At 34.8% G+C, this 24,945-nt stretch overlaps 3 protein-coding genes across 5 annotated transcripts; 1 reads left to right on the top strand and 2 right to left on the bottom strand.

Moving 5' to 3' along the window:
* Positions 1 to 970: 970 nt before the first annotated feature.
* On the top strand, positions 971 to 4,173 carry LOC129319087 (scarecrow-like transcription factor PAT1). Its single transcript, XM_054964131.1, has 3 exons — positions 971 to 1,123; positions 1,852 to 3,677; positions 3,778 to 4,173. The coding sequence occupies exon 2, from the start codon at positions 2,027 to 2,029 to the stop codon at positions 3,620 to 3,622; it is 1,596 nt and encodes a 531-aa protein (XP_054820106.1). The 5' UTR covers positions 971 to 1,123; positions 1,852 to 2,026; the 3' UTR covers positions 3,623 to 3,677; positions 3,778 to 4,173.
* A 2,205-nt stretch (positions 4,174 to 6,378) lies between these two features.
* LOC129319086 (probable WRKY transcription factor 20) lies at positions 6,379 to 11,373 on the bottom strand. 3 transcript variants are annotated; one of them, XR_008595410.1, is made up of 7 exons: positions 10,920 to 11,368; positions 9,223 to 9,387; positions 8,402 to 8,912; positions 8,140 to 8,296; positions 7,905 to 8,063; positions 6,696 to 7,244; positions 6,379 to 6,584 (listed from the first exon to the last, which is right to left on the bottom strand). XR_008595410.1 is itself a non-coding variant. In XM_054964130.1 (6 exons), the coding sequence occupies exons 1-6, from the start codon at positions 11,142 to 11,144 to the stop codon at positions 6,773 to 6,775; spliced, it is 1,611 nt and encodes a 536-aa protein (XP_054820105.1). In that variant the 5' UTR covers positions 11,145 to 11,373; the 3' UTR covers positions 6,379 to 6,772. The 3 variants fall into 3 exon arrangements, 2 of the variants coding, with proteins under 2 accessions (XP_054820105.1, XP_054820104.1); XM_054964130.1 differs by having other exon boundaries at positions 6,379 to 7,244; positions 9,301 to 9,387; positions 10,920 to 11,373; XM_054964129.1 differs by having other exon boundaries at positions 6,379 to 7,244.
* Positions 11,374 to 19,400: 8,027 nt separating this feature from the next.
* Positions 19,401 to 22,457, bottom strand: LOC129318636 (FRIGIDA-like protein 1). Its single transcript, XM_054963514.1, has 3 exons — positions 21,383 to 22,457; positions 20,373 to 20,536; positions 19,401 to 20,299 (listed from the first exon to the last, which is right to left on the bottom strand). Exons 1-3 carry the CDS (start codon positions 22,278 to 22,280, stop codon positions 19,673 to 19,675), a joined length of 1,689 nt encoding a protein of 562 aa, XP_054819489.1. The 5' UTR covers positions 22,281 to 22,457; the 3' UTR covers positions 19,401 to 19,672.
* Positions 22,458 to 24,945: the final 2,488 nt, after the last annotated feature.

Here is a 24,945-nt window from a genome sequence, read left to right on the forward strand (position 1 = left end):
TAAACAGGCCCTAAATCTCTCTTAACTAAATTGTTACATGTATAAGGATTGTGATTTGAGTTCTCAATCACTTATTTAAGTGATGAGAACTCTTATTGCTTATGCCAATTTTAACTGACACTCTTTTCTCTTTCTTACTTTTTCTTAGTTTAAAATAAATTTATATGAAATATTTTCATTGTCATAATCAAATTTGGATTCTCTAAGTTGGAATGGCAGCATCGTCGTACTGTTGTGATGTTGTGTTATCAACTCATTCCCATGCACACCATTCAGTGTTACTTGCCAGTCTCACATTTGATGAGGGAATGCAACACCGACATAATCTAATTGAATTCAAGCTATTTGATTATATTATTTTGTTTTTCATTTTAGATATTTTTTTAAGACTATTTTTATTTATCCGGGTGGATTCATGGACCAAATCAAAATCTTTAATAAATGTGGTTGTTCGTGACATTAGATCAAAAAATTGATCTACCAACTTAAATTGTCGTAGATAACAAAAAGTTTTTGTTCGTTAAGCAAGCTCGAAAGTGTATAAATCCACTTGAATAATAAATGTTTTATTCTTCCGGTCAAAACTAATAAAAAAATTGATGATGATAAAATAAAAAATAAAATTAATATTAATATATCATCCATATCAATATCATTCACGTCAATATAAAATATAAAATTTATAATACATTTATAAGTTTGAAACAATAAAATTTATTATTCAAATTTCATATAGTGTACCGTCATAGTACAATTGATTTTCAAATTTCACACAACATGGGTCAAAATAAACATGCTATAAAGTTGACTTGAAATAACCAACCAATCCACAATTTCTTAGAATCAACGAATAACAAACAAGCGGAGATCATTTAATAATTACTAGTTGTAATTAATACATCTAAGTCCACGTAATTTCAGGGCAACAATAGTGGCGTTAAAGTAATTTCCCAAAGCTCGACCTTCATTGTTGTTCATATAAATAAAACGGCAATATGCGTTTCAGAGGGAAAGATCAAGAGGGCAAGAAGAAGGAGAGCTGGAACACCTCTCTCTCTATCTCTGAGCTATCTTATCTCCAAAATCAGAGAGGCTCGAGCTGGGGATTTTTGTGATTCTTAAGGTGAGAATCTACGAAGTTATTTGTCTTCCTTGCTGATATAGTGAGTTTTCCATAAAGCGTTGGTGCTTTGAGCCACTTTCGCGATTTTCAGATAAAGCTGAGAAAGAAAAGACGCCTCCTGATAATTTTAAATTTTATTTTTCTATAAAATCTGGTTCTGCGGCTTGAAATTTCAGGTTTTAGTAATATCAGCAAAGTGATTGATCTGAATCTCTGGGCTTGAATTTTTCTGTTCAACGATTATATTCGTGAATTCATACTATTTTGTGGCGGTTCCTAGCTAGGGAAGGTGCTCTTGGTTTTGTACTGATGCTTACAAATTTTTTCCTTATTTAGGTAAGTGTACGATTTTGAAGATCTTTCCGTAAAATTGAGCGTAAGCGCTGGGTGAAAAACGGGGTATCACACACACACACACACACACACCCCTGAATTATTTAGTGCGTATACAACACGTAAACTTTGCACGCTATTTCTGTGTACTAGTAGGCGGCTAGCCTCCCTTTCTTTCTTCTTCTTTGTCTTCTTCTGGTGAACAATCGTTCCCTTTCTTTCATTGATATTAGAAATTTGATTCTTGAATTGTTTTCAGAGAGTTTCAGTGTGGTTTCTAACGCTAGCTGGTTTTTATTTAGTCAGTATGGATACTGCATCTTGGTTTTGTGTGGTTATGGCTCTTCTATCATGTTATTGTTCCTATAATTGTTGTCTTGTTACACTTTATGCAGAATAACACAACTCTAGGACACTGCTTTTACCTGGTAAAATATTGAAAGGTGGACATCAAGCATGAAGCCTACGAAGTGAAGAGGTATCAAACTTTTCTGTCAAAGAACATTGGGTATATTTGCGGAAAGGCATTTGGCACTTCTTGAGATTATTCATTGAAGTGGTTATTTTTCCATGGAAACTTCGGAGAAACATTCATATGGGTCTGGAAGGTTCTATGTTGGGCACCAAGACTACAACTCATCCGATAACACCAGCCAAGTGACTACTTACTCTTCAGTTCAGACTTTAGAGCAGCATTACACCCTAGAATCTTCCTCAAGAACAAACAGTTTCCCAAACCATAATAATTCTCCATCTACTGCCAATTTCTCACCTAATGACAGCCCTGCGTCACAGCTGGAGTCAAATTCTTATGCCCTAAAGTCTCAACACTCACTTGATATCATCAATGGCTCGCTAGAGAATGAATCTTGCTTGACAAATGACCTTGATGACTTGAGCCACAAGATAAGAGAGCTCGAAACTGCTATGTTGGGACTTGATACAGAAATTCTTGGGATGTATGATACTGTAGTTCCTGTGGAATCTAATCAGATTTTGTCAGAGGCAGAGAAGTGGAAGCTAACAATGGAGATAGTATGCAGAGGGGATTTGAAAGAAATGCTTTATGCTTGCGCAAAAGCGATGGATTCAAATGATACAGAGACAACTGAGTTGTTGATGTCTGAGATTCGGAAAATGGTGTCCATTTCAGGTAGCCCAGTCCAACGAATAGGAGCTTATATGTTGGAGTCTCTTGTGGCAAGGATGGCCAGTTCTGGGAGCGCAATCTACAAGGCTTTAAAATGCAAGGAGCCTACCGGTAATGAACTCCTTTCTTACATGCACTTGCTTTATGAAATCTGCCCATACTTCAAGTTTGGGTATTTATCAGCAAATGGGGCAATTGCCGAAGCCATGAAGGAAGAAAATAGGATCCATATCATTGATTTTCAGATTAACCAGGGCGGCCAGTGGATAAGCCTAATTCAAGCTCTTGCTGGACGACCAGGAGGGCCCCCAGAGCTCAGAATTACTGGTTTTGATGACTCTACTTCAAATTTTGCTCGTGGAGGGGGTCTCAATATCGTGGGGAACAGACTATCAAGACTTGCACAATCATGTCAGGTTCCCTTTGAGTTCCATGCTGGTGGAGTTGCTCCTTCCAAGGTGCAACTCAAAGATCTTGATCTTCGACCAGGTGAAGCTGTTGCTGTAAATTTTGCCATGATGTTGCACCATATACCGGACGAAAGCGTGGATAGTCAGAATCCCCGTGACCAGTTGTTGAGATTGGCAAAGTACTTGTGCCCCAAAGTGGTGACTCTCGTGGAGCAGGAATCCAACACCAACACTGTCCCATTCTTCCCCCGTTTCGTTGAGACAATGAACTATTATTTGCCTATTTTCGAGTCAATTGATATAGTTCTGCCAAGGGAGCACAAGGAGAGGATCAATGTGGAACAACACTGTCTGGCACGAGAACTTGTCAACTTAGTTGCATGTGAAGGTGCAGAAAGGGTGGAACGCCACGAGCCTCTAACGATGTGGAGGTCACGCTTTGCCATGGCTGGATTTAAGCCGTATCCATTGAGCTCCTTTGTGAATTCTACCATCAAGAATCTGCTGGAGAACTACTGTGGAAATTATACTCTAGAAGAGAGAGATGGTGCACTATACCTTGGTTGGATGAATCAACCTCTTATTGCCTCTTGTGCTTGGAGATAAAAATCCCCCAGAGCTGGAAATTGATTCAATTTTGCTATTGAGGGCTTTTAGTGAGGTAACCTATATCTGTATATTTCTATTTTCCCTTCAATCTTCATTTCATAATGAATTTACTCTATACTAATATAATACTTTCGTCACTCAAAACCATCCAGGCTTTTATATCAGAAATATCAGTTTCAGCAAGGAAGGAAGAAGGCTGGATTATATGAATTTATCTAGGTTTGCGGCTTGGGCCAAAGCCTAAGCGCATATTTGATATATGGAAATGTGTTTTTTATAAAGGAAAAGAAAAATGTATGTGAAAGACAATAGGATGTGTGCATTTTTCATTTTCTTTCTAGAAAACACTTTTTCATGTACCAAGCATGTGCTAATAGTCTTTAGCTGTTGGGCTTAAGCTTACCTTGACTTAGACTCATAATTAAAGACCTAGTATGTCCTAAGCACAAGTTTGAGCTCGATACACATTTTTGTATAAAATTCTGTCAGTTTTTAAGGGGGGAAAATGTTAATTGCTCTTCTAATAATAAATAAGTTCTATGTTTATAGCATTCGCCTAAAAAACAAAAGGTTCTAAGTTTATAGCCCAAAGGCATAGGCCTATTATATTGGGCCAAATATACACACGAGTTGGCCTAATCACTTAAAGCTTGGAAACAAACCGAAGGGTTATCCAAATGAGCCCTTTGTAAATTACGTTCTAAACATGCTAAACAAATCCTGGGAATGATGATTTTAGGAGCATTCGAAGTTATTAATTTAGATGAATCTGAGAATAGTCTTAACTAAAATACCCAAGAAATTTGAAACTCTCTGAACCAAGACAGTTTCCAATAGGACTTGTAGTTCAGATCTTTCTCAGTAGTGGCTTTGAAGGGTTGTTCAAAGAGTTTAGCAAACGAAATTTTTATTTCATAGGTGCAAAAATTTTATTTGTAGACAAGGAACCAGGTGCAAAAGGCAGATTTTGAAAGAAGAAATCTTTAAAGATTTTTTTGGTGCATTTTGATGCTCCATAATATAAGATATTTTATGAAAAATAATAATTTATCTATAAAATTTATTCTAAAATTATCTATTGTTTCACTCCTCAAGTATCTCTCTCTCCGTTATTAAATAAAGAATATTTCTGGAAATGCTTTTATTGAAGAAATTAATATTTTAATTGACTATATTGGTATTCACAATTTTGTTAAAAAAATATCTTATAAAATGGAAGATAGACAAGTATTGAGTTGGAGATTCCGAGTTAGATGCATCTCTACCTAGCTCTAATCTCTGCATCTCTGATAAGATAAAGAAGAAAACAAATGCATCATGTGATATGATAAGAAATATAACAAAAAGAGAATTGTACAAAAGGGGGAAACAGCTATTACTCATTGTATTTGATATCATAGGAGGTAAAAGAAGATATTTCTTTTCCTGATTTTCACGCCATTTTGTTGTTGCAACTAGTTATATAATTATAATGTGTGGGTCCTAAAGCTCAACTTGCTTGTAAACTGGTTGTACAAAGTGCAATTTTTTTTTTTTAAGGAGTGTTACGAAAAAGTATTAAATTTTTTAATTTCATTGTCTGCTGTCTTGGTAAACTTGAGATATTACCATCTCCTATCTAGATTCAAACTCTTGCTTTGTGAGATTATTATTAACAGCGGTGATCTCACAGATACTTTAAGAATATTTTTGACATATTTATTTAATATGATTACTCAAACTCAAGAGCATAGGATAAACTAATTCAACCCCTACCACCAGTTGAACTAAATGTCTCTTGGTTAAAAAATAAAAATAAAAAAATTACTTTTAACTTGTTCTTTTTGAGCTAAATTGATATTGCAAACTAAAATAATTTAGGCTTGTTTGGTCGCTACAAAGAAATGAATTGAAAAAATAAAGGTAATAATGAAATGATAAAAAATGTGAAAAAAGAGAGGTGAATTATACTCATAAAAGAAAGGGTAATTTAACTATTGGGTTGGGAGTTATGAATCATGTGGTTTGTGAAGGAAGCAATGATGCTTACATTTGTTAGATATATATTAAATTTTATCATGTTTATTATAAAGAGAAAAGGTTATTTAGTTTATTTTTTATTTGATCTTTTCAATTCAATTCATTCTCATCTTTTTTTAACAATTAAACAAGACCTAGCTATATGGAAATTAGGTGAATGATCACTCTCTTCTAACAAATTCTAATCAAGGAAGTTAAAATCATTTTTTTTTCTTCACTTCATATTTTAGCAGAATAAAAGATTCTAATTGCTCCATGCTCATCCAAGTCAGGCCTTCTATTTTTGGTGATTATAAAAGAATTCGCTCCATTTACAACTCTTTACTCTTAAAGCTGAGAACACAATCCTTTGAGAATTTCCATTTTCCATGTAAATGGAACTCTTTACTTTTAAATGGAACACAATAATAGAATCAGGGAATCACCGACCTGGAATTCAACCAAAGGCAAGACGCTATAGTTTTGAACAGCATTATGTGAAAACATGGGCTCTAATTATACGCAAGTGCAAAACAAAAGGAAAGAGAAAGACAATGATAAATTCACGGTTATTCTTGAGATTAAAGTGCAAATCATATATGCTCTAATTTCACATTGTCCACAAGGAAAAGAGGAGTCAGACTTAATTGCTTACACTTTTTTTTTCCCCAAACATTTGAAGTACAATTTACTTGTAATATTTCGTGTACAATTCATAAGATTTCACACTATCAAGCACGTCATAGATCACAAACTGTTTTGAACATGAGTTGCTTGAACATACAACAATCTCTTTTTAATTACAAACAAGAGTTCTTCAATGAAAGGCTTAACGCCCCTAACATAAACAGTACCTTTTACAAGGGTTTCTCTTAAAGAAGCAATTCTGAAATCAGCTTCACTTCTGTACAGATGAACTCCAATTTTAATTTACAAACAGTAATTAGACCTCCAAGTCAACCTGAAGAAAAAAGGCAGCTAATAAAAGCAATATAGATGCGGATCTCAAATAGTGAATCTACACATAAAAATGAACTATCTGCATTTTCATAGTGATAATAAGGTGTTTTACCCTTCCATCTCTCGCCGCCAAAATGAAGTAAAATAATACTTGGAAATTTATCTTTCCTCAGTACAGAGTAGACAACTTCATGGACCTGTTAGTATTCTTCCCATGCCCTGTGGGCACCGATAAGTGGAATGGTTCAAAGATGGAGGTTCTCTAGAAGAACCGTATGGATTTGAGCCATTGTTTAGAACACCAAAGTATGCTGGAGCTGGGGTGTTATGAACAAACTTGAAATTGGAACTGTTAGCATGAGTTTGACCATTCCCAAATTCAGAGAGTAGCATTTTCCCTTGCCCATTCAATCTATTTTCAGCAGCCGAACTGATTCCCATCCCGAGATCAAGGCTAATAGTATCGCTTTCTTCCGATCTTATTCGTGTCTGTCCGGCTGCAGCTGCTGGTCCTGCTGTATCATGGCTACTGCTTCTTGCAGTAGGCACATCATGATTGTGCTTACCCTCGTATGTGGTTATTACTGCTTTGGGATCATGAGAAGCCCTTTCCACATGTTTTCTAACAGGGCAGCCAGCATTTGTGCATTTGTAGTAACTCCTGCAAGAGTAAGCATAGTGAGAAACAGACAAGCATGAGAAGATGAAGCTAAAGACTTACTTTCTTGTTAGCCATAAAAACTAGGTCCAGGGACATAAATTTGATTTACAGTTTCATGCTTTTGATCCATTTCCAAAACACCGAAAGTACAATTATTATTGCAGTAAAAACTCAATAAAAGCAACGACACTCCCAGGCCAAATGTTAACTTGCTGAAGATTGACATCGCAGAAAGCAAAAAATTCTGCATGTCTTGGGCAAATTACGTAAAATACTGGCTTTGCTGGAAAACATACACACACGCACAAAACTTCACAATTGCAAATGTAATATTAATATACCATAACAACGAAATTAAAAAAAAAGAGGGAGGATTTTAAAGACTAAACAAAAATTGGACTAGAAATTAGAAGAGCCCCCTAAGTTACATAGATAATATTGCTGCAAGAAAGAGATAGTACAGTGCTTATATAACCCTTGATAGTTTACAATTACATGTCAAGCTGAAATCTCACTTCAATTGTTGTCCAGACGGTAAGCGAGAGATGAAAATAGGACAACAATGAAAATGAAAAATCTCTAATGACGAGCATATTTTAGATTTTATTTCCAATTTAGTCAATCTGGATTAGTCTCCTAGCCATATATGTGAGGACATACCTAGGGTTGGGATTGCCTCTCACCACCTTCTGCCCATACTTTCGCCAACGATACCCATCATCCAATATGTCAACCTCACTTAGAGTTTGTACAACAACCCTTGGTTCTCGAATAGGCTTAACTATAGGAGTAATGTCAGCATTTCCATTCTCTACCTTCCTGCTTAGTAAAATGCACAATGATCAGCAAGTAAGCACAGGAGAAAACTCACAGATTTGGCCAAAACTTTTCAAACCTTCGCTTTGAGAAGGGATCATCATCATCAACCTCATCACTGATCCTATTAGAAGCTAATCCTGCACCCTCCCGACCATCATCATTTGCTGCTAAAGCAGATAACTCTGGATTACCGTTGGGCTCAGTAGTGTGAGACACTTGACCATACATATGAACTGTTTTATATACAGAGGAAGAATGAGGATAAAAGAACAGTCATATAATATACATTGGAACAAGCAATAACAGTTGGAATTAACGAAAAGCATTTGGTTGTTTACCATCTTGGCCAGACAACGATGAAGGTTTATCAGATCTCTCCTCATGCATAGACATAGTAGTACCAGAAGAGTATCGGCGACTGGGTTGAGGTTTAGGATGATCATGTGATCCCTTGTAAATTATCTCTGTGATTTGCCCATCATGAGAGCGTTCAAATAGTTTTTTGACTTCGCAGTTAGGATGTGTGCATTTGTAATAGCAGCGTGGAAATTCACTCCCTTTAACATGCTTCTGTCCATATTTCCGCCAATTATATCCATCATCAGATGTTCTCTCAGCAGCAACTGAGACACCGCTGCCTCTGGAAGGGTTAGACCCATCCATATCGGCTTGAACAGGAGCACTAGCCCCTGAACAAACCATTTGAACAGGTGATGATAAACTTAATTCATTTGAGGGCATTGCCATCTCACTTTTCACTAATGGTGATGAAGCAGAAGACTGAGCTGGGCTCGAACCTTGTATTTGCATAGATGGTTCATTTACATGGTTGTTGAAATCTGTGGAAGCCTGACATTAAGTGAATAACATTGAGTAAGTACTAGCAATCTTGAAAACGACAATGAGATTGTAACATGAAATATGACAACCATGCTTGTTTCCAACTAAACTTCAAACAAAGGAACTAGAAAATTATAACATCAAAGGGATGATTTAATCAAATACGATAATGTTGCATATAGTTAGATATATAATTAAACTTCACATCTTGTTAACTATGTACACACATTAAAGCGCAGAAGAAACCCAGGTTCATACATCCACCTGATTAAACAAGATATGTTCATCACATTATTAAGATCAACAAATATTCCATTACCATGTTCGATCTATTGTTTGAGTTAAACTCAAAGAAGCCACATATTTTGTCATCAACAGTATTGGTTTTGAAGCGTACAGTTGTTGAAGGATATGTTGCAGAAGAAACAGAATCTTGAGCAGACTGAGGTTTAGTAAGAGACCCAGTGGTTGGTGAAGGCTCCACCTGCAAATCAAGAAAAGATGTAACAAATAAATCACAGCCCTTAAAGTGTAGCAATAGCTTACTGTAGTAAAACATACAATATGCAGGGGGAGTACATTTAGTTTCATGGGAAATAAAATGAAATGGGCGGGGGAAAAGCAAAAACAATAGAAGAACGGTGAGTTTCTCAATACCAGCAAATCATTAGGCCCCAAACATCAATAAAGGAATCAGCAAAATCAGTGATAACCTTACAAATATTATGCATATATACCCTGTTGGTAATACCCCCCCCCAACAAACTTCCAGTATGTTTATCTAAAGTGAAAATAGAAAGGAGAGAACACGTATAAACATCTGAGATAAGCAAACTACCGAGCAGATTTATAAGCCAGCAATGCATAAAGGCTCACAATATTTTCGCAAAGGAAAAATTATTTCTTCTCTCAAAACGTTAGGGTTCCTAGGACTAGATAGATAATCAGAAGATATGTGCTGTGGTAGACTGGTAGTTATATAAATACAACTGTGAAAAACCACTCCTGCACGAATCTCGCATAGAATTCTGCACAAATTAAGGCCGCCTAGACGATTAATGTCTAGATAATTGTGTCCTTTCAATTTAAAAAAGCAAAAAAAACTTGACCCACAATCTTTCTGACATTCCCTATACTATTCTCAGGGCACACTTAAAAAATCATTCCACTAATCCTTAAATGCATTTATTCGTTTATTCCAAACACAGATTGGAGATTGATTTTCAGTATAGCCAACTAAACAGTAAACAACCGCAAACAAACAAAAAGAGCAAGCACCAACAAAAAAGGAAGATTCATTATGTGAAAAAACAACACTGACATTAAAAAAGAATGTTGAGCGATCCTAAGAGCAAGTCAGATTCCAATGAATACTATATCAGGGAAAGGGCATAAAGCAGCCAACACAGAATTCTGCTAGAGAGCAGGCATCAGAATCCACCGGTCCCAACTTCCAACAGAAGCAAGCACCGATATATGAAATCAACTAATTGAAAGACCAAAGAAGAAAAAGCCAACTAAAAGAAATAATCGCCACGAGCAGAAACAAGCATATACGGTGCACTAACAAGAACATCGAATTTTTCATTAAAGAAAGAGCATCTTTAGCTCATCAGCATTTAAATCACGTCATAGAAGTTATCAATTATTCCTTCCAGAGTATAATCCTGGACGTGAAAAGCTCGCGAGAAAACAATTTGAGCCCAGCAAAGCAAGGCATGGACCTACATATTTGGTCGCAGGGTATAATAAGCAGGGAAATTGTCGTGAAAATAACAGATTCTCCAAATGCCACTCACAGTGGAAGACCTTTATTTCACCAGAGTCAACTTAACAACACTATCCTTGACCCCATTGAGCTGGACAAAAATACATTACGACCTCACTTTCCTTGTTATTACTCTCGTAACCAAACAGAGCTAAAAAAATCTTCAGTATATCCCACACACGCACCGCATTATCAAGCCAGAGGGGAAAACCAGAAAAGAAACCTAAAATAAAGAAGCCGGAGCTTACCTTGACGTTGGAGAGAAGCACGGGGGACTCGAGGAAGGACGAGGGACTAAGACCAGGGGGAATCGTGATACAGGGCGACCTGGAGATCGGAAGACTAGCAGGAGACAAGAGCTTGTACCTGGCACCTCGGGAAACGACGAATTGAGTCGAATCGGAAGAAGCAACCTGGCGGAGCCGGAGCTCCGAACCGGAACGGGCGTCGGAGGAGTTGATAGTGTTGTCCATTGTGAGAGAGGGAGCGGGAGAGAGGGAGTCAAAGAGGAAAGAGGAGGGGCAAAAAGGTCATTTCACAGGGGAAGTGTTGTCAGGAGGAGGAGGACTGGAGGAGACGGGAAGGGAGAGAGAGAGAGAGAGAGAGAGACGCAGTTGACTTGTAACTTTGGATCTGCTCTGTGTCTCTGACGGCTTGTGTGAGTGAGGGAGCGTCGTTGGCTTCGCTGCTTCTTTCTCATTTTAAACGTTCCCTCCTTCACCTCCTTCCACTTCAACCAACCAAACCAACCCCCTACGCCCTAACCATCAATCATTTTTTTTAATCACAACAAAATAAATTAGAGTTGTTGCCTGTGACTATATTAATTAATATTTAATATAAAAAAATGGAATGGGCGCATGTGTTGCAGAAACAAGTAAAAGTTATTTATTAAAAAATTTTCACTCTTCATTTATCATATTCTCACTGTTTAAAAATATAAAATATTTTTAATTTAATTTTACTCTCAATAAAATAATTATCTACTCTTAAATTAATTATATTTTTTTATCTTTATTCATATTAAACACTCTAAAATAAATATAAAGTCATTATCGATAGAGATACTTTTAAAATAAGGCAATGATTACACATCAAAATATTAAAAATGTTTTATATTTTTGAACATCTAACTCTTTAAAAAATTTTATATTTTTTAACAGAAGGAGGATACAATATATGATATCCAGTATTATTAGGTCATACTCCTTCTTGTATATATTTTTTATTCCTAATATAAGTCTTATGGACGGTTATTAATTATATTTTTCAATTTTACATCCAACAGATTATTAAAAGAAGAATTTAACTCCAATTTAAAGTTTCTATGTGGCTTCTAGAATGCTATGTTCCTCTTGCTTTTTGGTATAAGTATAATTGGTATATTTTTTTGAATTTTAACCCTAACAAATCACTCCAACGAGAGAGTTGAAAGTAGTAAGGAATGGGGGGAGTACCTTCTAGAAGCAATGGATTATTTATTTGGTGAACAAGCGATGGATTATTTTTATTGTGAGTTAAGTTTTTCTAATATTGTTCATATTTAAAGCCATTAACTATATGAAAAAATATAATGTAAATTTAATTTTTTTTATTTAAATACAGGTATTTTTAAATAAAATTAATAATTTAATTTTGATGAGGTGATTGAATATATCTTATAATAAAGAATAGAGAAAATGTTTGAGTATTATATGAATAACTCTTTTAAGAATATTTTTTGCATTTACATGAATCATAGTCTTGTGGAAGTCATAGCAGGATATAGAGCTTATGAATATTTTGTTTTTTAATATTTTTATCATATTGTGTATATGGATTCTTCTACTCTCATTTAAAATTATGAGTTATGTATGTATATAAAATAACAATAATTATTGTGTTTTATGTATATTTAATGATTATTTTCTGAGAAATATGTAAAGATTTACATTTTGATCAATATATAAAGATCAAATAATAAATGATTGCCACTAAAAAAAAAAAAAAAAACATTATTACAATTTTTAGGTGGGTAATGATCATTTACAATTTTTTTTTGAAGTGTTTTTTGAAAAAGCAAATCAATGATGATAATTAGATTACATAATCTAATAAATTTACAGAAATAAGTTATCCAGACATATTTAATTTTCCCTTTCATTGTAAATGTTCTGGTGCATCATAGTCATCATTTTTTGCAAGACTTTATGAAAAGCCCAGGTAATTTTAATTTTGTCTGAAGATTTTCGACACGTAAGACTCCCATGAGATTAGAACTTCATTACAACGACAACACAAAAAATCCAATTCTAGTGGGACCACTCAATCCTTTCAAAAATATAAAATACATATATATAATTAATATTTAAAAAATTTCTTATCAAAAAAAGCAAAAAGTGAGGATTGTGAGGATTTAACTTTTAGACTTTAAGCCCGGGAGGCTAATGATTGTGTCAAGGCATTATTTGCTATTGGACAAAGATTGTGTAACAAAAATGTTTCTATTCTTTTCCTTTTTCTCGCTGTACTAATTTTTTTGATTAAAAAATTGATTAATAGTATGATAATCTCACTTTAGCAAGGTAAGATTTGAAAGTGAAAAGTAGTGGGAAGTACCAACTCAATGTTACTCTTTACCACACAAAATCACAAAATGTGAGTGATTGGTGCAAAACTGCAAATCCTTTTCCTTTGAATTTGAAAGCCCAATTTAAACCAAAACAATTTTGGTTCCATAAAGGTCTAGATTCACATAATTTATATGACTGTCTATATCAACTAATATCACCTTAGCTCAAAAAAAATTGTTGTTTATATGTTTTTCTTAATTCTTTTTTTCTATTTTATGTATTCATGTACTTAATATAAGACAAATTTTATCAACTTTTGTTGTTCTTAATGTAAGATAGATTTAGAATATTTTTTCAATTTTACCTCTTGTTTATTTATTATATTTTAATTTTTAATAACTATTTATTATAATTATTAATTGCAAATAAGAGCGAAAGTGAAAATTATATATTTTTTAACATTTTCAAAAAATATATATCACAATATATGCAATGGTAACTATTTCATGATTTAAAAAAATAGTTTTTAAACTTCAATATTTTAAAAAATTGTACATCTTTTTAATTATACCCTTATTAAATACTTTATATAAGTGTTATAACAATGATAATTGAAATTCTTATGGACTATTTTTTAAAATATTTAATAAATAAAATGGGAATATAGTTGAAAGAATATAAAAATTATTCAATACCGTATATTTTGAATTGGAATGAGTAATTTGTTAATTAAATTCAATTATTTTTTTCTTGGTTTTTTGTCGGTAATTCCATAACCAATTAGCGGATTCAAGCCTCCTAATCGATTTGTTCATTCTAACATGTCTAGGTTAATTGCATGAAAGGTGATAGGGAGGATTGAGTTTGATCATGAAATTAGTGCATAAGCTTTGAAAATTGATTAGGTGCATCTATAACCTTTGAATTAACATACAAACTTCAAATTTTAACTGGAATTAACGCCAAAAGTCTTTTTTTTTTCTTTTTTACTCGTTGGCATTAAATTGGAATGAAAATCCTTGAAGAAGATCACATGGCCTCTTCATTCAATTTTGGTCTACAATTTAATATCTTATGATTTCAATTCAATTTTAGGCAGTTCTGTTATTATAGTTTAAATTAAATATGTTGCTAGTGGCAATTTTTTCGAGTGCTTTGGTGCTTATTATGGAGTTCAAATCTTATATATGAAAGAAAATTGCTGCTAAAAAAAGTTTTACCACCCATATGATTCAACCTAATCCAATTGGAGTCAAACAAGATATGATATGATTTTAAAAAATCAGTTAGTAATATGAAATAGTATACATTAAAAAAGTGTTTTCTAAAAAAAAATTTCCATACAAAAAATGGGATATGTATTTTTTTTTCTAAAAAGCATTTTCCTATCTACTAAACCTTGCATAAATATATCAATTTTATTATTCCCAATTTTAAAGCTATACATACAAACATTCAAAGATAAATGTGTTCATATGTATTTTTCATTGAGAGGTAATCTAATTTTGACTTCAGACACAAGCTAGGAGTTTAATTTGATCTAAACAGGGGATTTTTTGACTCAATTATTGGTAATCCAAACTCTGATGTCCCTTCAACTTTTAGTCGCAATAGAGAGTATGTGGTCAATTTTCATGGACGTGCTTGGAGACAATAAATAATAGCATCTGATGAAAAATGGTTTAAAGAAAGCAGAATTATAAAAAAAAATTATTTTTCTTCATTTAATTTAATTATTACATTATATTTTTACAGTTAAAACAAAAGGGTATCCTATTCATGCCAATAATTAGGTAAGGAAAAAGGAAAGCAAACCAAAATTTGAGCAATTAACGGCTAGCCATCCATTTAGAAGATCAAAGATTTGGTCGTTTTTTTTTTCTTTTTTTTTTCAACTTTTTTTTTATTTTTTTCTAAAAACTTGGAGTTATTATCTCTATCCACCTAAATGAAATGAATCGTACAATTGAACTTGTCACATCCATTAGAAGTGCACATGATAAATGTCTATCCAAACTCAAACATCAACTCTCTTTCTCTCTCTAAAAGAGTTTTCATTTGAAAGATATTTTTTGAAAGTATGAATCATTAGTGACTCCCACTTGATTGAAGCCATGTTCTGGGAATTTTGTAGCGTTCAATGCATATGGTCCTACATCTAAAATATATTATTTCAACACAATTTATCAATTTTAGAGAGCGAATATACCAGACTCAATTTGTTCTCTTTATAAAAATTTGATAAAGATATTTTGGGAGAATCCCAGTATTGTTTACAAAATTTATAAATTTTAGGGAGAGAATCTATGAGACTCAATTTTATAAAATATTATAAAGATACTGATAAATGTTAATCATAATAAAAGAAACTATGATCGCTTAAATATAAGATTGTGAATTCTAATTTATGTAAATACAAAAAAAAAATCCTTAAAAGATGTACTTTCAGTTGGGTTCAATAATTTTGGCAAAAAAAAAAGGGTTCAACAGTGTTTGAATATGACCCAGCTATAATAAAAAATCGATAAAGTCGAAATTGGGAGAATCCATGTTAGTTTATATGAGTTTGAAATTTCTAAATCACACGACTTAGAAAATTCCCCCCAAAAAAAGCAGAACATAAAAAAGAAAATTATTCCACTCATGTCTCGTGCATATTTCCTACTTTAAATAATTTAAAGCCCCCCTTCCTCTGCACCAAGTTTAGAGAGAAATTAAAAAATATATTTCCTTTTGTTCTATGCCAAAAAATATTAGTGCATTCAAATTTTCATTAAAAATAATACCAAGAGAACTTGATTCAAATTAATTATCAATATCAACCTTATAATAATCATTTTGAATGATTTTAACCCCACTACTCTCTGGGTGGTTGTATAATAAAAGTGGAGTAAGTAATCATGTATAAGCATATTTTCTTTTCTGTATTGCAAATTGGGATGGATGAAAATCACTTTAAAGGATGCTTTAAACAATTACGACTTTTTTTTTAAAAAAAAAGAATATTTCTTAATACACTACAAACAATCTCAAACTAAATAATAAAAATTACTTTAACTATTATTATTTTTCACATAAATTTTTAATACAACATAAAATAAACTTAAGACAAGGAAACACTGACAGAAAGAGTATTATAGAATACTCATTTAAACAACTCTAAATTTATTTGATCAAAATTTCCACAAATTTATGGTTTCGATCAAAGAAAAGGTCCTAGTGATATAAGCTATAAACACCTTAAATAGGTGTGCGTGTTTTCTTCTTGTTGATTGAATCCTGAGCATTAACAAGTCGCAAGCACAAAAAGAAGAAAGCTGGGAAGTCATGCACGGCCTATTTTCAAGGAACGCACTGAGAATACGTCTCAACCATTAGAGGAATAAAATTTTCCATACACTTAGAAAACGAGGTCTCTTACATGTTACATTACTCAACTATCAATACAAAAAAGATGAACTTCTTTTGGAAAGGTGGGATGAATAATCTTCTACAAAACAGCATCAAGTAATAATACAGACATATCTTTTCCCACAGGTAAAAGATCAATTCAAAGGTACCACAGTTTAAAATTTCTTCAATACATCTTTTTTAACCTTACTCCTAAGTCCTACCTTTATCAGACAGAGTCTAAGAACTTGAAATTCAAAAGAGAAATAAAAATCCTAGAGCTAATAACTTGCTCCGGTTAGAGAGGAAGAGACTATAGCTGCTGCACAGAGACATGAATGCAGAAACTCCAGGCATGGTCATGTCTTCACTAGTCAAAAAATTTACTCATGCTCATGTTGAGGGAAATAAATAGGGAGCATTTATTTACAACAAACGGAATTAGTTCAGTTAGTAAAGAGAAATGAGACTTCTCATCAACATGACCAAATTTAACCCTTATAGGGAACACTTTGAGAGCCTGTTTGGTGCAAAATTGAAACGAGAACAGGAACAAGAATGACAAAGCTATTTCCCATAGATATGGGAAACTTTCCTTCTATGATGTCATTTTGCCATTGATCAAACACTATGAATAATAGTACTCATATTTTCCCTTTCCTAAAATTCCTATTCCGTGTACTAAACACACCCTTAAGGTAAAACCTTCAATATACAAGGTTGAGGCCGACGCAAGATGCAAATAAATGCCTTCAAAAATTGCCCAAGTTTTTATTCTCGGCCACAGAATGAAAACGCCCTTGACAACTGACAGTAAAAACACAAACACAAACACAAACAGACACAAATGTTTTCTTAAGCTTATTCTCCTAATTACCAACGTGAGGGAGAGAGAGGGAGGTTATCTTCATTGTCCATTATTCAGTGTTCTTAGTTTGACCTGCTGTGAGTAATTGATCTACAATCCACAATGACTCACACAGCTCAAGATACTTTCTATGTCACTTTGCTTGGATTCAAAACTTTTGGATTCAAAATCAATGAGGCCAACCCCAAGAATGATAGATGGGTACCCAAACATGTCACAATTTGGGCTGCTTTCACCTTTCTACAAGAATGACACATCAACTTCCATGGCAAGAAACATACATGAAATGGCACTACCAAAAGCCATGAGAGTGATTAACGTCATTTCAGGTCCATCTACATAAGCTATAAGCTACTCAACGTGGATTAGGTGTCATAGTCTCTAAGAAGGAATGGATTAAAACTATCTCTTGTCTACTCAATTTACAAGTAGACTGAAACAAAAATCCCCCATTTACAAAAGCACGAACCGTAAATTATATCAAGTGCCCTTCACAACCAAAGCTACACGCCAATTCAATGCACGTGTGCCAAATTCAAATTTGAAGAGAACAGCAAAATGCAAACCAGACAGGAAACCAAGAGATTGACTTCACACTTTCAAGACAACCTCAGATGGGGCTATACACACAAAAAGAAAAAAGAAAGAAAGAAAATAGAGCGCCCTCAATTCTACTTTTAGAAGGAACTTAAAAAAAAGAGAAAGGGGGGGGGGGAAGGTTTGATGTTGAAGATAGAAAATGTGTAAGAGAGGTATACAAGAAAACCAATTAAAAAAAAAAATATAGCGGCATTTGCCATGCCACATCCAGATGGATGGTTCATAGGACTGAGTATAATAAGACTAAAAATAGGGAAAATACCGCTTCAACTCCCTATACTTTAACTGTGTTTTATTTTTAGTCCTTATATTTATTTTCGTGGTTTCTTATCCATTTTATTTGCTGCATCTGAAACGTTGGTCCTATATTTTGTAAAATACTTATAAGAATCATGAGATGACCCAATCAATGTTAATTTTACTGAGGTGGACTTAACATTATTAAACCTATTACATCTAACACAAAAAAAATTGTAAAATTATTTGATTAAAAATTTGATCTGATAAAAAAAATAGGAAAAGGAATCTCACTTCCCTAAAATGACAACGCATGAGTGAGAGGGAGAATGTCATCAGAGAAGTATAAAAGCATTAGACCTCAGCAAAATTAACATTGTTTGGGCCAACTCATGGTCCTTCCGAGTATTTTAGTTTTTTTAAATAAAGGGATTAATGTTTTAGACAGGGCAAACAAAAAGGATGGAAAACCATGAATATAAACTATAGGTACTGAAAACAAAAGTATAGGGACTGGAGTGGTTTTTTCCCTTAAAAACAACATCCTTCTAAACAATTATTAGCAACATTTAGTTCTCTAGGCACTGGCTCAAGTGGAACTTCCACTGGACACAAGTGTATGGGGTTTTGGTATACGTAGGTTAATCTCTATCCTGTCCCTTTCACACTCCCAGCTCCCAGTCCTTTGTAGATTGTAAAAAAATTTCTTAAAAAAAAAAAAAGTCATAAGTTTGAATTTTGACATCGAAAGTAAAGGCATATCTTATGAAGGTATGTGTTTGTTTATGGGGGAGAGGCAAACAAAGTAAAATCCCAAAATGACTAAATATATCCAGCAAATGTTTTCTGATGGCAGATTACTTCCATCCCATACATTTATTTTGAAAAGTCAAGCCATTTAAAACTACAGTGGCCTTCTTTTACTTTTTTAAAACAGAAAAGAAAAAAAATCATATGCGCATATGAACTGAAAGTAGGCTCATTTGATAAGAGTTTTACCTCAAGTGTATTAATTATCCTATACTTAATAGAAATGCTTTACTTTTCAAAGCCCATTTAAGTCCCATCTCTAGCCACCAAAAAACAGAAGAAAGCAAAGTAGGCTTGAATATCATGTTTAACCTAAAAGTAATCTCACAGATACAAACCGATCAAGCAATCAAAAGCATAAACCTAAATATCCCCTCACAATTCGTATCTACTGAACCTAGTTCCTATCCTACAATCATAGTGATTAAAGAAGCATAATACGCTTTTGATAACCAGAAACCAGCAGTGCTAAGCCCCGGAGAAACTAAAATAGTATAATATCACCCCAAGAGTTCAGTGTTGAAAACAGGTTCAGTTTCTTGAACTATTGAGGATAGTAAGATGAACGGTAATAATGTGGAAGACCACTATAAGCAGTGATTCTATCATAATAACCAGATGGAAAATTTGGCTCTGATGAGTATGGATGAGAACCAACTTGACTGGGGTTTCCACTGGAACCCATAGGGACACTGGCAAAATCATAAGACCCAGCTGAAGGACCCGTATAAGGTGAAATGGTGGGGGTTGGTCCCACCATGCTGTATGGCGTGGCTTGTGAGCTCAAGCATGAATCCTGATGTTTTGTCAACAAACCTGTTGAATGAACAAAAGGCAGTTGGTACTGGTGTAATGCTGAACTGGCACTACCAGCATTCTGCTGGACAGCTGGAACAGATACTCGAGGAAGCTTGTTTCCATTATGTTGCTTCCGCTCCTGGCTCTTGATATTTTTCTTTTGATGTTGCTGTTGTTGTTGTTGCTGATGCTGTTGAGACTGAGGTTGAGGCTTTGCAGCAAGAGCATATGCAGGTCGTTTTTTACCCTCCTTTTCCAGTAGTTCTATCCGCTGCTCAAGGCCTGATATTGGATATTCAGATTCAAGTTTGTGGCTCTGGATAGCCTTAATTACAGATCTCAGTTTATGTATTTCTCTAGATGTGGCCTCAGCCTGCATAGAACACCACAAGAAGTATGAGCATTAGCATCACAAATAAGGATATCAATTATAGGAACGCACTTACTGGAGGCTTCCCTTCTTCGAGAATTCTTTTAGCAAGTTTCTCAGAGTCATTCACACAAGCTCTCAAAATGGGTACTGGTGGGATCTTATCAGCAAGGTTAAACTCCATAACATACTTGACAGCCAAAACATATTTGCCCCTACCCACAAGTTTCTGAACAAGATCTGAAGAGGCAAAAAATAACAACAACAACAACAATAATAGTCGTTTAATCTCTTGCCAACAAAACTACCTAAAAAGATCAAACTATTAATTATACAAACATAACATTTAGAAACATGCGGCTGCCTGTCTATGCATACATGTGAAATGCCATCATCAGATGATAAGATCCACACTATCTTTTCTCTTCACATTTTTTATGTTTTAATCCACTCATGAAATGTACATGAATCCCATCTATCAAGTACACCATAACATGCAAACATCTGAACATCCCAAGGAAATTCAAGAAAGGACTGATTTCCACATCAATATGTGACAAACACTTGTATCAACGCATACTCTTTTGAATGAAATATCAACACCTACTTTACATAACATATTAACACTTAGATTTGTCTTTCCATTGCATGCTTCATAAGCAGATGCCATTTATCTATCAAATTAATATTGCAACCTTGCACGTGGTGCATATACCTACTTGTAATTTCAATAGTTGCTTCCAAATAAGAACCCTTATCAACCATTTCTTCACTTACTTTTAAAATCTTAAAGTTTCGTTCAATCTTACTATCCATCTTCATTAGAGAACGTAATGTTGAATATAAACTTATGCCGAAGCCACAAACTTCTAAAAATCGTAATTCCAAAAGCACGTCAATACATCATTCACATGAATAAACAAGGAAATCACCAACAAGTCTGTAACCAACAACGTACTATAATTCTAACACAAAGGTAGGAATCGTTTCATATTAGCATTAAAAAGTCCTAGAAGCTCCAATATAACATCGAACAGCAATAAATTGGGCGGCATTAACTGGCCCTTAAAAGGGAAATTGTCTTACCGGGAACTTTATCAACCAACCCCATAATTCGGCAGAGCTCGGGAACTTCTTTATTGCTCGCAGCCATTGCGGAAATTTCAACAAGGTCATCCATGCTGACTTCTGAAACCAAACCATAGGTCAACACAAGATGCAAATAAGCCGAGGCCCCCGTTGCGTCTGCACGATCGTCAGTCATGAACTTCCATTTCCACTCTGACGCCAACTTCCTAGCTTTTTCTCTCGCGTTGAATTCAATCTTTGGAGATATAGCCCTCAACTTTCCCAAGAAGAGTGAGCAACATGTCCTGATCCTCCGTATTTCCGCATTCTTCATGCCATTAGCCCCACAGAACCCATCCAATGAATCCAGAACCATTGCCGCTGGGTCTGGAGCACACCGTAAGGCACCAGGAAGCTCATCTTCAAGACCACTACCTCTTCTAAAATGCTCAATAACGTACTTCCTCAACCCCTTGCCATCCATCTTCTCACAAAATGCAACCAACTCGCGCCTAGGCGCCACTGCATCCAATACTACAGTCTTTTCGGCAATTAAATCAGTTACATTCTTGGTCGAAGGGTTTGAAGATGAGGGTGGGTCATTAGGAACCGAGGGACAATCTTCAATCTTTGGGTTTTGATTAGTCAATGGTGAAGAAGAAACGGGAATTGATTGGGTAGTAAGTCCCAATTGAGGGTCGCATTGCCGGGTTTCAAGGGATTCGAGATGCTGAAAACGTTGAGTGAGAGAATTTTGGATTGAGGTAAAATGGGAATCAATGTCAGACCAGGAGAGACGGGAGGTGGAGAAGAGAAGAGAATATTGAGTTTGGAGCTCATCGTACGCTTTCTTAAGGTTTTCTTTCTTTGCGTCAATGAGTTTTAGAGCCGCAGAAATTGAATTCAACGTAGCCATTTTTCTGGGTAGCAGAGGTTGAGACTGAAACCAGAAATCGATTAACTAGAATAGCGTTGCAGTGTTTGCCAGATAATTGGTCCGAATAGCAGGCCCTAGGGAGACCGAATCCAATTCTACGGAGATGAAGACGACGACGAAAAGAATAAGACGATGCCGTAACTATCGATGGGGATCGACTTCGGTGTTGCGGAAGATTTAAACCTTGCGCCTGCAATAAAACGCTGTGCGATCGTGTGTCGTTTACTAGCTTGCCGATGGGAAACGCTGCGTGTTGACTCGGTACTCCCCGACCTTTTTTTTTTATTTTTTGGTCCGATGGGAATAAAAGCGCAGGGGTACTAGACTCTTGCATGGAGAGCGAATGACTCAGAAAGACAATCAGGGGTTCGAGAAAGACACAAAACCATCTCGCCTAGACAAGGCATTTTTCACAAGTTTGTCCGCAATAGCATTAGCTTCCTATTTGCACCATTGAACTGACATTGACCAATTTTGTCCCAGCATATTAGAAATTTTCAGAAGAATATTTTGATCAAGGTGTTGAGGAGAAGTACCTATAGTAATAGCTTCAATTGCCTCCACACAATCTGATTCAATTACAATAGTCTTCCATCCTAAGTCTCAGGCTCTCTTGAGAGCCCAAAGCACTCCCTATAATTTTGCATGCAAATTACTTCCATATTGATATGACACAGGGAGCCTTTAAGGAATCTCCTTTTATGGTCACCAGCTACTCCTCCACATCTTATCATTGTATCATCCTTCCCACTAATCCCATCAACATTGATATTAACCACTTCAAGATCTAGAGTAGTCCAGCGATCACTATCACATTAATTTTCTCGATATGAGTTTCAAATTAGATCACATAGTCATGGCCTGCACTTGAGAGATGACTCCCTGAACTTCAAACTCTTTACCCTAGAACACTTTAAAATTTTTGCAAAGCCTTAATTGCTGACATAATATAGCAAACCAAACACCCCATCTAACGCCCTTTACCTGTGTATGCTTAGATAAGTTCTAGTCAATCCATGTATGAGATAAGAATTCTGGCTTGAAATCCCTAAAAACCAATCTCTTCCAACAAACAGCCACTAAGAGACAATCGCGTAGCATGTGTAATATGTCTTCTCAGCACTCAAGACACATATGGCAAGAGTCATTAGTTTGAAGTCCTCTAGCTGCGTGTAAAGAGTTTGTCATAAGCTTGCTCCTCTAACACAACCATAAGAATGTTTTTATTTCTTTGAGGTATAGGTGCCTTTTAAATTTTCCTCCACAAGTATATGCTATTTAAAGCAAGGCTCAAATATAGTTTCATGTAAGAAAATTTAGTGGTGAACTCTCCATTATTAAACCATCTCCACCTTGTTAGATCCTTTACATTACTGCACAAGATTTTAAAAAATTGTTCGAGTATTTTTGTGGGAAGATAGTCAACAAATTTCACCATATTTCAATTGCCAAATGCAGTCAAGAACTCACCCACAGTTTCTTTGCAAAGCATGTCAGGAGCCTATTTCAGTGTATAGGTAATCAAAGCCTCATGGTGAGGCAACCAACAATCCTTTCAAAATTTAACCTTTGTCCCCTATCCAACAAGTCATGCAATAAAGTTTGAAGTTTTTTCTCAAACATTACATAAGCCACGCTAAGCACTAGAGCCGCTCTTTTGAGCCTCAACCTTAGAGATAACATCATCACCACATCCATACTTTGTCCTCATAAATCTAACTCAAAGAAAATCTCTCTTATTGATCAACTCCCAACCCAATTTTATCATAAAAGCTTTGTTTTGATGGTGAGCCATTCCAAGACCAAGCCCTCTATCCTCCTTACGACGACAAACATCCTCCCAAGTAACTAAGTGCATTTTCTTTTTGGAGTGCATTTCTCTCCAAATAAAATGACAATGCTTCTTATCAATTTCATTGCATGTATGAATAGGCAACAAAGTTAATTGCATAGTATAGTTAGGAAAAGCGGTTACAACAGAAGAGACTGACTTGTGTCTAGCTGCCAATGACAAGGTATTACTTTCCATGATGATAACCTCCTATCCATCTTATTCAAGACATACTGATAAGTATCTTTAGACACTTGTTGGTGATGCAGTGAGACCCTACGTACTTATCAAGATCAGTGGTAGAAGTAAATTCAAGAAATTTACTAATTTTCTTAGCAAGAGAACTCTTCACATTTTCAGGGAGGAAAAAACTCTAGGCTACAATAAAACGCTATGATAGGTGTCGTTTATGAGCGTATCAATGGGAAACGGTGCGTTACTTGGTACTCCCTTTTTTTTTCAACGAGAATAAAAGCGCAAGGGTACTACCCTTATATCAAGAGCTAATGAAACGCTGTGGAAGCTTTTTTCGATGGAAACGTTGTGTGTTACTTGGCGCTTCCTTTTACCAGGGTCAACTAGAGTTAATTAAATTATTGATATGGTTAACAAAATATTCTTAACTTATCTTTATTGAACATATTATCTTTAAAAATAATTTTTGTCTCATGTAATTTTTTATTCTCTATTCATCAAAAATTACTCAAGGGTAAAATTGACAGAAAATAATTAATAATTTTTTTTAATGCAAGGTAACTTATAAAAAAAAGCATGGATTCTTCATGAAAGATGACTTATATATAAGACCAAACA

The sequence above is a fragment of the Prosopis cineraria genome, unplaced genomic scaffold (genome assembly GCF_029017545.1).
Source record: "Prosopis cineraria cultivar Desert tree isolate PC_DT_omini unplaced genomic scaffold, ASM2901754v1 PC8, whole genome shotgun sequence".
NCBI lineage: Eukaryota > Viridiplantae > Streptophyta > Magnoliopsida > Fabales > Fabaceae > Prosopis > Prosopis cineraria.